This window comes from Rhinoderma darwinii, chromosome 6, assembly GCF_050947455.1.
Source record: "Rhinoderma darwinii isolate aRhiDar2 chromosome 6, aRhiDar2.hap1, whole genome shotgun sequence".
Taxonomy (NCBI): Eukaryota; Metazoa; Chordata; class Amphibia; order Anura; family Rhinodermatidae; genus Rhinoderma; species Rhinoderma darwinii.
In genome coordinates this window covers 21,500,748-21,515,141 of record NC_134692.1, presented here as the reverse complement: position 1 = coordinate 21,515,141, position 14,394 = coordinate 21,500,748, and the positions used below count along the sequence as shown (strand labels likewise).

The following is a 14,394-nucleotide window of genomic DNA, read 5'->3' as shown; positions in this document are numbered from 1 at the left end:
AGTACAGAGCACAATTCTTCTGTTCCACCTTACAGATACTTATAAACATCTTGGCTTGCTGTTGCCACCATACTTTTACAGGGCCTCTGTTGATTGATTAGGAGACACGTACAGATTTACCCCCTAATAGTGGCAACAGGCAGAATTATTTTTTTCTTAAAGGATGTGTGTGGGGTAACAATACTAAAGAAACAAATCATCAGAGCCCCTTCACCCATTAGAATATTATAATATATTATAGAATATATAATTTTCTAATCATATCAAATAATTTATGTTGAATTCTTAGAAAATAATTGTGGTGGCTACATTTGAAACAATATTGTGTATAATTGGAGAATATTGGTAAGAAGTGGTGGAGGAGGTTGTGCCATTATAAATATCATTTGTCTTAGAATAAATATAAAGAGAAGTATGAAAAACAGAGGGGAGAGCCGATCGCCAGCACTACTGATACTCCCGAACTCAGGAGGATCAAGAAAGTCCAAAACCAATTGAGTGAGGTAAGTCAGTTTCTTCATACAAATTTGGGTCTCTTTCTTTCCTTTCTTTTCTTTTCTTTTCTTTTCTTTCCTTTTCTTTCTTTCCTTTCTTCTTTCTTTCTTTCCTTTCTTTTCTTTCTCTTTCTTTCTTTCCCTTCTTTTCTTTCCTTTCTTTCTTTTCTTTCCTTCTTTTTTCTTTTATTTGTCTTTCTTTCTTTTCCTTCTTTTCTTTTTCTTTTGCTTCTTTTCTTTCTTTCTTTTCCTTCTTTTCTTTCTTTCTTTCTTTCTTTTCTTTCTTTCTTCCTTTTCCTTTTTTTTTCTTTTCTTTCTTTTCTTTCCATTTTGCTTTCTTTTCTTTCTTTCTTTTATTTTATTTTCTTTCCTTTTGCTTCTTTCTTTTATTTTCTTTCTTTTCTTGTCTTTCTTTCTCTTCTTTTCTTTCTTTTTTCTTTCTTTCTTTTTTTCTCTCTTTCTTTTCTTTCTTTCTTTTCTCTTTCTTTCTTTCTTTCTTTTCTCTTTCTTTCTTTCTTTCTTTCTTTTCTCTTCTTATTTTCTTTCTTCTTTCTTTTCTTTTCTTGTCTTTCTTTTTTCTTTCTTTCTTTTTTTCTCTCTCTCTTTCTTTTCTTTCTTTCTTTTCTCTTGCTTTCTTTCTTTCTTTTCTCTTTCTTTCTTTCTTTCTTTTCTCTTCTTATTTTCTTTCTTCTTTCTTTTCTTTTCTTGTCTTTCTTTTTTCTTTCTTTCTTTTTTTCTCTCTTTCTTACTTTCTTTTCTCTTTCTTTCTTTCTTTCTTTCTTTCTTTCTTTCTTTCTTTCTTTCTTTCTTTCTTTCTTTCGTTCTTTCTTTCTTTCTTTCGTTCTTTCTTCTTTTCTTGTCTTTCTTTTCTTTCTCTTCTTATTTTCTTTCTTCTTTCCTTTCTTGTCTTTATTTTTCTTTCTTTTCTCTTTCTTTCTTTCTTTCTTTCTTTCTTTCTTTCTTTCTTTCTTTCTTTCTTTCTTTCTTTCTTTCTTTCTTTCTTTCTTTCTTTCTCTTTCTTTCTTTCTTTCTCTCTTTCTTTCTTTCTTTCTTCTTTCTTTTCTTGTCTTTCTTTTCTTTCTTTTCTTGTCTTTCTTTTCTTATTTTCTTTCTTTCTTTCTTTCTTTCTTTCTTTCTTTCTTTCTTTCTTTCTTTCTTTCTTTCTTTCTTTTCCTTCTTTTCTTTCTTTCTTTTCCTTCTTTTCTTTCTTTCTTTCTTTTCTTTCTTTCTTTCTTTCTTTCTTTTCTTTCTTTCTTCCTTTTCCTTTTTTTTTCTTTTCTTTCTTTTCTTTCCATTTTGCTTTCTTTTCTTTCTTTCTTTTCTTTTCTTTCCTTTTGCTTCTTTCTTTTATTTTCTTTCTTTTCTTGTCTTTCTTTCTCTTCTTTTCTTTCTTTTTTCTTTCTTTCTTTTCTTTCTTTCTTTTCTCTTGCTTTCTTTCTTTCTTTTCTCTTTCTTTCTTTCTTTCTTTCTTTTCTCTTCTTATTTTCTTTCTTCTTTCTTTTCTTGTCTTTCTTTTTTCTTTCTTTCTTTTTTTCTCTCTTTCTTACTTTCTTTTCTTTCTTTCTTTTCTCTTTCTTTCTTTCTTTCTTTCTTTCTTTCTTTCCTTTCTTTCCTTTCTTTCTTTCGTTCTTTCTTCTTTTCTTGTCTTTCTTTTCTTTCTCTTCTTATTTTCTTTCTTCTTTCATTTCTTGTCTTTCTTTTCTTTCTTTCTTTTCTCTTTCTTTCTTTCTTTCTTTCTTTCTTTCTTTCTTTCTTTCTTTCTTTCTTTCTTTCTTTCTTTCTTTCTTTCTTTCTTTCTTTCTTTCTTTCCCAGGTCTACAAGTATCCTTAGCCTCTCATTCAGGGACTACAGTTATCAGAGTAGTCCTATTGGGGGTTATCAAGATTCAGAGTAGTCTTATCATTGTGTCAGTTTATTCCACGATCCCAAGGGAGCGATATAAATTATTAAGGGACCTTAAAAATATTCTGAGACTCTAGTTGTAGTATATGTCCTGTGGCTTCACATGTCCCGTTTAAGTAAAATGAAGGATAATTGTCTATTGATTGTATTTCCATCCTGTTGTAGGTGAAGTATCGTATGGATGGTAATGTTGCCAGAACCAATTGTCACGTTGATGAAAAAGCCAGAGATATAGAGCATGCTAAAAAGGTTTCTCAACAAGTGAGCAAGGTAAGTGAGCGCCATCTCAGCAGGCACATGCTTCCTCTATAGCATTTCAGTGGCCGTTACATAATGGAAGTAAGTTACCCAATATTTTGTCATTTTAGATTCTGTACAAGCAAAATTGGGAAGATACTAAAGAAAAGTACCTGTTGCCCCCTGACGCTCCTGAACTTGTTCAGGCAGTGAAAAATTCTTCAATGTTCAGCAAGGTAAGTCTTATGATATAGCATTGTATTCATTCTCCACTCCCAGGTATGGAAGACTGAAGTTTATTTTAGTGTATCTTTAAGTATTTAGTCATTTTTGTTTTTTATCTCTTCTCTAGAAACTGTACACAGCAGACTGGGAAGAGGACAAGACAACTTTTTTCCCTTACTCGGATAGTCCAGAACTGAGGAGAGTTGCTCATGCACAGAAAGCTTTGAGTGATGTATGTATATCAGGGAGACTATATCTCTTTGACAAATAACTAAGAATTATTCAGTAATATTCATACGTTCTAAATATACAAGACAAAGTATTTATAAAGTTTAACTCCGGGGAAAAACCAAAAACCTAGCTTTAGACCACACCCAGGTATCGCAAAATTTTTCCAAAATTTTATTCTGAATGGCATCATTCCTGACGTCCTCTACTAGGCCGCAGCTGAAGCCTATGCTGATCATGACAACACAACGACGGAGCAGCATTGGCATGAGCCACCTGGCAGTAGATACTACAACTGCCAACCGCTGCAGTTGGCAGTTGTTGTATTCTCTATGCTGCCCTTGTGCCAGTGCTATTCGGTCGTCATGACCAGCACAGACTTCAGCTGTGGTCTTATAAAGGACAGTAGAGGATCTCTGGATCAGTGAGTTTCAAGTAATTACAATTTTGGGTAGATGTAGAGCTCTTTGGGACTGGCCGAACTGAATTTACATTTTTTGCCCGGAGTTTCTCTACCCTAATATACAGCTTGATTTTAACTTTCTAGTATATGTTTATATTAGTTGTATCCATGGGCAATAAAAACATATTAATTCACAACTTGCTGTTATTTTGAATGTTAATAATTAATTTCCATCTCTTACAGATCAATTATAAGAAGGGACAAAATAAACAAAACCTTCAGTTCACCTCGCTGGCTGATCGACCTGACATTGCGATGGCCAAGAAAGTGTCCCAGCAACTGAGTGATGTGAGATATTATTATCCATATTATGCCATGTACATAGTACCCGGGTCAACATCAACCCCAAGGCGAAAACATGTCTCCATGTCGCCCACTCATCTTATAAACATAAACCTAAAATTACATTTTCTTTGCAAATTATCATGAAATCATCAACAACATCAATATAGATATAGTTGGTGTTGCTGAAACATGGCTGGACTCTTCACACGACTGGGCTGTAAATCTACAGGGTTTTACACTGTTTCGGAAAGACAGGGAGAATAGGAAAGGCGGTGGTGTATGTCTGTATGTGAGAAGTGATATGAAGGCGGTGGTGTATGTCTGTATGTGAGAAGTGATACGAAGGCGGTACTGTATGTCTGTATGTAAGAAGTGATATGAAGGCGGTGGTGTATGTCTGTATGTAAGTGATATGAAGGTGAGTGTGAAAGAGATATTAGAGGGTGAAGATTGTGAGGAGGTTGAAATCTTGTGGGTGGAATTACAAAGGGAGGTAAACACTTTTGGTGTAATCTATAGACCCCCCAATATAACCGAGGAGATGGAAGTTCAGCTATATAAACAGATGGAGCAGGCTGCACGGGGGGTACTGTAGCAATAATGGGAGATTTTAATGACTGGGATTTTAATTGGTGTCATGGTTCGGCTTCAACTGCAAAGGGAAGACATTTCCTCAACTTGTTGCAGGAAAATTTTATGGGCCAGTTTGTGGAAAACCCGAATTGAGGTGAAGCTCTGTTGGATCTGGTCATTTCTAATAATGCAGAGCTTGTTGGGAATGTCAATGTTCGTGAAAACCTCGGTAACAGTGATCATAATAAAGTAAAATTTTACCTATACTTTAAAAAACAAACACAGGCTAGGAGGGCAAAAACACTATGAGGGCTGCAATTCAAGATAAAGACTGGGAAGAACTAATGTCAAGTAATGGTACAAATGATAAATGGGAGATTTTCAAATCTACTTTGGGTAATTATAGTGCAAAATTTATTCCTATAGGTAACAAGTATAAACGACTAAAATTAAACCCCATATGGCTTACACCTTCTGTAAAACGCCAATACATGACAAAAAAGGGCATTTGAAAAATACCAATATGAGGGTACAGCTGTAACCTTTGTAAATTATAAAGAGCTTAATAAAATTTGTAAAAAGGTAATAAAATCAGCAAAAATACAAAATGAAAGGCTGGTGGCCAAGGAAAGTAAAACAAATCCCCCAAAATTCATCAAGTATATAAATTCAAAAAAGCCAAGGTCTGAACATGTAGGACACCTAGATAGTGGTAACGGGGAGTTGGTCACAGGGGATCAAGAGAAGGCAGAGTTACTAAATGTGTTCTTCAGCTCTGTATATACAACAGAAGAAAGAGCAGCTGATGTAGCCAGTGCCAGTGCTGTTAATATTTCAGATGATATACTGAATTGGATGAATGTAGATATGGTCCAAGCTAAATTAAACAAAATAAATATACACAAGGCCCCGGAACCAGATGGGTTACACCCTAGAGTTCTTAAAGAGCTTAGTTCAGTTATTTCTGTCCCCCTCTTCATAATATTTAGAGATTCTCTAGTGACTGGTATAGTGCCAAGGGATTGGCGCAGGGCAAATGTGGTGCCTATTTTCAAAAAGGGCTCTAGGTCTTCCCCGGGTAATTATAGACCAGTAAGCTTAACATCCATTGTGGGTAAAAAGGTTTGAGGGGCTATTTAAGGACTATATACAGGATTATGTGACAAAAAATAGTATTATAAGTGACAGCCAGCACGGTTTTACTAAGGACAGAAGCTGTCAAACCAACGTGATTTGTTTTTATGAAGAGGTGAGTAGAAGCCTAGACAGAGGGGCCGCTGTGGATATAGTGTTTTTGGACTTTCAAAGGCATTTGACACTGTCCCTCATAGACGTCTAATGGGTAAATTAAGGACTATAGGTTTAGAAAGTATAGTTTGTAATTGGATTGAGAATTGGCTCAAGGACCGTATCCAGAGAGTTGTGGTCAATGATTCCTACTCTGAATGGTCCCTGGTTATAAGTGGTGACCCCAGGGTTCAGTGCTGGGACCACTATTATTCAACTTATTTATTAATGATATAGAGGATGGGATTAATAGCACTATTTCTATTTTTGCAGATGACACCAAGCTATGTAGTAATGTTCAGTCTATGGAAGATGTTTGTGAATTTCAAGCGGATTTAAACAAACTCAGTGTTTGCGTATCCACTTGGCAAATGAGGTTTAATGTAGATAAATGTAAAGTTATGCATCTGTGTACCAACAACCTGCATGCATTATATGTCCTAGGGGGAGCTACACTGGGGGATTCACTTGTTGAGAAGGATCTGGGTGTACTTGTAGATCATAAACTAAATAACAGCATGCAATGTCAATCAGCTGCTTCAAAGGCCAGCAAGATATTGTCGTGTATTAAAAGAGGCATGGACTCGCGGGACAGGGATGTAATATTACCACTTTACAAAGCATTAGTGAGGCCTCATCAGTTCTGGGCTGCAGTTCATAGAAAGGATGCCCTGGAGTTGAAAAAATACAAAGAAGAGCAATAAAGCTAATAAGGGGCATGGAGAATCTATGTTATGAGGAAAGATTAAAATAATTAAACCTATTTAGCCTTGAAAAAAGACGACTAAGGGGGGACATGATTAACTTATATAAATATATGAATGGCACATACAAAAAATATGGTGAAATCCTGTTCAATGTAAAACCCACTCAAAAAACAATGGGGCACTCCCTCTGTCTGGAGAAGAAAAGTTTTAACCTGCAGAGGCGACAAGCCCTCTTTACTGTGAATCTATGGAATAGTCACCGCAGGAGCCGTCATAGCAGGGACAGTAGATGGCTTTAAAAAAGGCTTAGATCATTTCCTAGAAAAAAAAATATAAGCTCCTATGTGTAGAATTTTTTTTTACTTCCCTTTTCCCATCCCTTGGTTGAACTTGATGGACATGTGTCTTTTTTCAACCGTACGAACTATGTAACACTATAACCTTTCCGGTATTCTTCTATAAGCAGTATTTCACTTGGAACCAGCTCATCCCTCATTGTCAATCCTTTATAGGATTCGTGGACCACCAAGGTGCATGAACACTAGGTCTTAGAAATATTGGTAGAAGATCTAGAACTCATAAGTATATAAGGATTGAATCTTTTTTGTATAAATCACCCATGAAACAGATACTAAGTGGATCATAGTTACATGTTTTCGGCACAACTACTCTTACTTGTCATGCCTCAAAATGTAAGGCCCCGTTCACACTAGGTTTTTGGCCTACATTTGAAGGGGTTATGTGGGGACCAAAAATTATTAGCAATGTACTCACTGCAGTATGTGAGTACACTCGCTAATATACATTCCGGTCCCCCGTCACGCTGATTCTGAGATTTTCATACATTTTTAAAGCGATGCCGGGGGACCGGAAGTTTAGTTGCACAATACAACTTCGCCATGTGATTGGCCTCGTTGTACTCTATGTACTCGCTGTATTACTGCTACTGCTTGTACATAGGGTACAGCGGGGCCCGTCACATGATGAAGAGTCGTATCGTCATCAAAGAAGGCTGCGCTATAAAAATCTATGAAAATCTCAGAATCAGTGCGACGGGGGACGGGAATGTATATTGGCGAGTGTATCACATACTACAGTGAGTATACAGCGAATAATTTTTTAAAGTTTACTCCAGGAAAAGCTTCCGACGTATACCTTAAATGTAGGCTGTGACGGATGCCTAACAGTGGCATCCATCCTCCATAGGCTTTTATGGGATATATAAAACATATACATTATGAACTGTCACTCTTTTCCTGATGTATACGTTAAACGGATACTATACTACTCTATGGGTGATGGATACCACTGTTAGGCAGCTGTCACATCCGTCAACCATAAACTATTATAGTATCCGTTTTAACGTATACGTCATGAAAAGCTATTGAAAAGCCCATGATGTATACCATGGATGGATGCCATACAGTGGCATATGTCACCCATAGGCTCCAATCATAAAAAAACATATACAGCGCGGTTTTCCGTTGTCATGTGGGATCGCATTGTATGGAATAGCGTGGTCTACTAAAAAAAAGGGTATACCGATATATATAAGCCTGATGGAGGCCAAAAGGGCACTATTTTGGCCTCCGGCAAGCTAGTGGAGTCTTATGGGCACATTTAATATGTACGTCGGGAGCTTTCCCGAAGCACACGCTAAACAGAGATCAAAAATGTGACGTGAATGGGGTCTAAGGCCTGGTCAACATGATGTCTGTTTTTTGGAGTGATTTCTGCCATACAGATTCTTTGCTTTCATGGCTGGATCTCCTGTTAGTATTTTAGTTGAATAAAAATTTTATTACGATTAATGGGAATTCCTCTTACCGGGTCTAGTGGTTCTCATCACTAATCGCACTATGTGCCAGAACGTCTTTGGTACTACTTTTTTCTATAGCTTAGAATTCCCATTATGTTTTCCACATGCTGATTTTTTTGAGTTTCCAGCTTTCAGAACAGGTAACATGTTGGGTTATGGGAAAATCCAAATGGTCCTGTTGTTAGTCATGGCAGAGCCTCTGACATGGAGGCCACCACCACCATCGATCTTTACAATATTCCACCAATAAAGATGTTTTTTGTGGGTAGTGGAATACCTTATAACCATTTCCCCTTCCACCTATTTTTTTATATACCTTTGTTTGATATATTGCTTATACCATGTTACCCTCATTTTATAGTTTTTTTCCCCCAATGTTCTGACATACTTTTGTTTCTTACCGGACAGATAAAATACCATGAGGATTATGAGAAGAAAGTTAAAGGCAAATGGAGTCAGACTCCTTGCTATGAAATTGCAGTTGCAAGAATGAATTCCGACAATCTGAGTGATGTGAGTAGAATATGTAATAATACATCTAATGTAATAACATTAAAAACAAAGTGAACCCTTATAAAAGCCTTTTTTTTTTTTTTTTTCCGACAGAGGAAATATCAGCAAGACTTTGAGAACTCTAAAGACCAAATCTACTTCATGCAGACAGAAACTCCGGAGTATAAGATGAATAAGAAAGCCAGGATAAACGCTAGCACGGTAAGAAAGCAAAGGAAGACTCAATCGACATACGTTCCTATATATCCACCATAGAATGATATTAGAAATCAATGGAGCTCGTTCACCAAGGGCAATATACAGTATGTATCGCAGAAACCCAGACACATATACTGTAGAGTCCGTCTACCACATATGGGGTCAGGATTTTAGTCTCCTGGACTACTTCTTTCCCTACATGATGGCCCTTGGAATAGGGGAAACCTGGGAAAAAAGGGAAAAACCTCTGTCCATTCTACATTTTTACTGGGCAAGTCCTGCCATGTTGTTCTATAAACTTGGGCTTCATTATGGTAGAACTCTTCATACATTTGTAGAAATCATGGTACAGACTGGAAAAAAGTTGTGCTGCATCTCGCTGTGCCCGTGGGAATGAGCTCAAATAGGAACAAGACCAGAGACCTCATGACGATTCAGGGTCACTTCTAATATCTCAATGGGTGGTTGATTCTCATTGTATATCATATGTAGAGGTAAAATAAGAGAGCAAATATCCAGGGACAGACAATGAAGGATTCTCAGGTAAGTAGCTAAGGTGGATATTGAGAAAACTAAACTAGTGTAGTCCTTCAATGCAACAGCAATAAAGCCACAAATTGGATGCTGGGAACACGTCTGTTTATGAGAAAAAAAATCCTTTATCCACATTATTTTTATAGGTGAAATACAAAGCAGATTATGAGAAAGCCAAAGGACCCACAGCTTACCACACTCTTCCCGCCACAGAGAACCCATTACTGCGGCAACTCAGAAAAGCTGGAAACTCCCTGAGCGATGTAAGTATAAGCATGAAAAAGAGATGTATGTAATCTATCTATCTATCTATCTATCTATCTATCTATCTATCTATCTATCTATCTATCTATCTATGTATCTATCTATCTATCTATCTATCTATCTATGTATCTATCTATCTATCTATCTATCTATCTATCTATCTATCTATCTATCTATCTATCTATCTATCTATCTATCTATCTATCTATCTATCTATCTATCTATCTATCTATCTTCATCCGTCGATCTATCTGTCTGTCTACCTATCAATTTCTCTCAACACATTATTTTTGTTTCTTTTAGAAATTATATAAGGAGTCTTATGAAAAAGCAAGAGGAACTAGTATTAACTACTGCGATACCCCCAAATTTCGGCTTGATAATGTCCTAAAGAACTACAGTGATGTGAGTACTAATCAGGGCTGGCCTTCAGGGCACTTCACCTGTCACTACTGAAAGGGGCAACATAGGCCCTGAGCCCCTGCTGTCCTGGGAACTTGGGGCTTGCACCCGCAATCCCATGCTCAGTACATGAACTGATGGAGTGTCAGCTGTATGGTATGCAGCTACATTTCCTAATTTATTTATTGGGTAAGACAACTGTCTGGCAATGTTATTTTGGCACCTTCCAGCAATATTATTTGGGCATTATATGGATATGGTGGTGGTAATCAGGCACTGTATTGTATTTATACCCTGTATGATTGTGTTATTTGGGCACTACATGTTACACTATAAGACCTAGTTCACACAGAGTTTTTAAACAGGCAGAAAACTCTGTGTGAACGATGCAAAAAATGCTGAAAACAAGTGCTTAGAAACGAGCGCTGCAGGTTTTTCCTGCCTCCCATTGACTTCAATGGGAGGTCAGAGGCGGAAACCGCTCCACGAAAAAAGGCCAAAAGCCGCCCGGGAACAAAAATGCCTCTGCGTCCCATCGAAATGAATGTGGAGCAATTTCCGCATCAAAATCAGTGCAAAAAAAACTCTTTGTGAACTGACCGTAAGGGGGAGGGTGTCAGTAGGAAACATTGTACGGGGCACCAGTCCTAATGCTGTCTTTGATAATTTATAAAGGGTTAATATAATTTATATTTTCAGCATTTCAGTGTGACTATATAGAATACCATTTTCTGTGCAGCTACATTATTGGGTAGAAAATTTTGCATAAGTCAGGAAATACAAAATGGATAGAAATGAGAAAATAAAATAGACATAAACATATAAAAGGACACAAGTAAGACGGCTTGCAGACTGCTGTAATATGGCAGCAATTTAGTGTGTGTATTCCGCATGGTTCTACGGAACCAAAATGAGATCACCTTAGGGTTCCATGGTGACCTGTTTGGTTCCGTAGAAATGGGGGGTCTTGAAGCCATAATATGGATTTCAAAATGCGTCAGTATTATGGCCATCTTAAAGCGATGTTACCTCTATATACATTAAATCCTTTCTTCTTTTGCCTTTCACTATTTTATATATCTCCTTCGTTCTATATTTCAGCTGAAATATAAGGATCACTATCAGAAGAATGTGCAGGGACATTACATTGGCAGCTACGAGAATCCATACATGCTTCATTGCGCCAAAGTCTCCAACTTATTAAGTGAAGTAAGTGTACTTAGAACTAAGCGAGAAATTTGACATTATGAGACACAAGCCCAAAACATTTTTACCATTTTCTTTTTGTTTTAGAAAAATTACAAAGCTGACTATGAAGAAGACAAGACCAATTGTTACTTCCCCCAGACTCTTACCCCCGAATACGAAGCTGGCAAGAAGTTACAGCAGTGTAAAGATGTAAGTCTTCCAAAGGAGACCCTACTCATTTTTGAAATCTGTGTATAATGTATATTTTGCATCCTGTCTGGCGTATGGTTGGGGGCAAGGGCATAACTATGGGGGTTACAGTGGTTGCGGTCGCACTTGGGCCCTGGAGCTTCAGGGGGCCAAAAGATTCCTAGGAGGGGACCAGTACTATATATGATACATAATAGTTGGGGGCCCTGTTACACATTTTCATAAGGACACAGGAGCTTCAAGTTGCCCCTTTGGTTGAGTAAATGGGAGGGAAGGGTACTGTGGAAATAGCGCTTTCTGCTAGAAGCTGACCAATGAAGAATTTCTTGCTTTTTTGAGTTTGATTGGAAGTTGGTGACACATAATAAAGTTCAGATTCAAAATAGAGTTGCCAAATTGCGGGACTTGTATATGACCATCGAAAGAGGGAATGAACATTTGCCCTCTTACTCCCCCCTATATATTTTGTGAAATTTATTTTTACATTGGAGGATGCCATCAGTTCCTCAACCTACAGTAATAGGGGTTGTATAAGAATAGAAAAACTGATCTGCTCCCTCCAGAAACACTGCCGCTCTCGTCCATATGCTGCAATACCAAACACACCTATGGACTAGAGTGGCGCTGTTTCAAAGCAAACCCCTTTTTTCTAATGATATTCAAATCCTTATATCTTATAACCCGAACCTAAACTTTAGATAAAACCCAATTATGATTGGATTTGAGCAAATTAGTGAATGAATACATTTACAAAAAGTTTTTGACTGTATTCTTGTGGCTTCCGTGGATATTAGTTTTCACACTTATCTCTATGTGAGACTGATCGCATAACAATTCCAAATGAACATTATGGAGAAATGCATAAACTTGAATTCAGTCGTGTAATAAAGCACATGAGGACACTTCAGCTCTAACTGTTCATCTTTCTAATTTGATCAATTGTTTTTTTCAGTATGTCTACAAGAAACACCCCGATACAATTAAATTCACTCAAGTGACTGATTCCCCAGTACAGATCCAAGCCCAGGTGAATTCCAAGCAGCTTAGTGATGTAAGTATTGACCATCACTGTATGTTTGTAATGTTGGATATTATCTATTATAATAAGAATGGCAGCCAGTGTGTAACATATAATAACAGCCGGTATCTAATATAGAATGACATCCATTGCTTGTTATCAAATGACAGGCAGTGTCTAATATGGAATGGCAGCCGGTGTCTAATATACAATGAATGGCAGTGTCTAATATAGAATGGCAGCCAGTGTCTAATCTACAATGGGAGGCAGTGTCTAATATAGAATGGCAGCTAGTGTCTAATATACAATGAATGGCAGTGTCTAATATAGAATGGCAGCCAGTGTCTAATCTACAATGGGGGGCAGTGTCTAATATAGAATGGCAGCCAGTGTCTAATCTACAATGGGGGGCAGTGTCTAATATACAATGAATGGCAGTGTCTAATATAGAATGGCAGCCAGTGTCTAATCTACAATGGGGGGCAGTGTCTAATATAGAATGGCAGCCAGTGTCTAATATACAATGAATGGCAGTGTCTAATATAGAATGGCAGCCAGTGTCTAATCTACAATGGGGGGCAGTGTCTAATATAGAATGGCAGCCAGTGTCTAATATACAATGAATGGCAGTGTCTAATATAGAATGGCAGCCAGTGTCTAATCTACAATGGGGGGCAGTGTCTAATATAGAATGGCAGCCAGTGTCTAATCTACAATGGGGGGCAGTGTCTAATATAGAATGGCAGCCAGTGTCTAATATACAATGAATGGCAGTGTCAAATATAGAATGGCAGCCAGTGTCTAATCTACAATGGGGGGCAGTGTCTAATATAGAATGGCAGCCAGTGTCTAATATACAATGAATGGCAGTGTCTAATATAGAATTGCAGCCAGTGTCTAATCTACAATGGGGGGCAGTGTCTAATATAGAATGGCAGCCAGTGTCTAATATACAATGGGGGGCAGTGTCTAATATAGAATGGCAGCCAGTGTCTAATATACAATGAATGGCAGTGTCTAATATAGAATGGCAGCCAGTGTCTAATCTACAATGGGAGGCAGTGTCTAATATAGAATGGCAGCCAGTGTCTAATCTACAATGGGGGGCAGTGTCTAATATAGAATGGCAGCCAGTGTCTAATATACAATGAATGGCAGTCTCTAATATAGAATGGCAGCCAGTGTCTAATCTACAATGGGGGGCAGTGTCTAATATAGAATGGCAGCCAGTGTCTAATCTACAATGGGGGGCAGTGTCTAATATAGAATGGCAGCCAGTGTCTAATCTACAATGGGGGGCAGTGTCTAATATAGAATGGCAGCCAGTGTCTAATATACAATGAATGGCAGTGTCTAATATAGAATGGCAGCCAGTGTCTAATCTACAATGGGGGGCAGTGTCTAATATAGAATGGCAGCCAGTGTCTAATATACAATGGGGGGCAGTGTCTAATATAGAATGGCAGCCAGTGTCTAATATACAATGGGGGGCAGTGTCTAATATAGAATGGCAGCCAGTGTCTAATATACAATGAATGGCAGTGTCTAATATAGAATGGCAGCCAGTGTCTAATCTACAATGGGGGGCAGTGTCTAATATAGAATGGCAGCCAGTGTCTAATATACAATGAATGGCAGTGTCTAATATAGAATGGCAGCCAGTGTCTAATCTACAATGGGGGGCAGTGTCTAATATAGAATGGCAGCCAGTGTCTAATCTACAATGGGGGGCAGTGTCTAATATAGAATGGCAGCCAGTGTCTAATATACAATGAATGGCAGTGTCAAATATAGAATGGCAGCCAGTGTCTAATCTACAATGGGGGGCAGTGTCTAATATAGAATG

At 37.6% G+C, this 14,394-nt stretch overlaps 1 protein-coding gene across 1 annotated transcript in view; it reads left to right on the top strand.

The window, feature by feature from the left end:
- Positions 1-14,394, top strand: part of NEB (nebulin) — a 156,666-nt gene that overhangs the window by 18,906 nt on the left and 123,366 nt on the right. The window contains exons 4-15 of the mRNA XM_075831032.1: positions 396-503; positions 2,563-2,667; positions 2,766-2,870; positions 2,987-3,091; positions 3,734-3,838; positions 8,630-8,734; positions 8,828-8,935; positions 9,613-9,729; positions 10,034-10,135; positions 11,234-11,341; positions 11,426-11,530; positions 12,483-12,581. Of these exons, the coding sequence (XP_075687147.1) occupies positions 396-503; positions 2,563-2,667; positions 2,766-2,870; positions 2,987-3,091; positions 3,734-3,838; positions 8,630-8,734; positions 8,828-8,935; positions 9,613-9,729; positions 10,034-10,135; positions 11,234-11,341; positions 11,426-11,530; positions 12,483-12,581 (1,272 nt within the window). The remainder of the gene's footprint in view (positions 1-395; positions 504-2,562; positions 2,668-2,765; positions 2,871-2,986; positions 3,092-3,733; positions 3,839-8,629; positions 8,735-8,827; positions 8,936-9,612; positions 9,730-10,033; positions 10,136-11,233; positions 11,342-11,425; positions 11,531-12,482; positions 12,582-14,394) is intronic.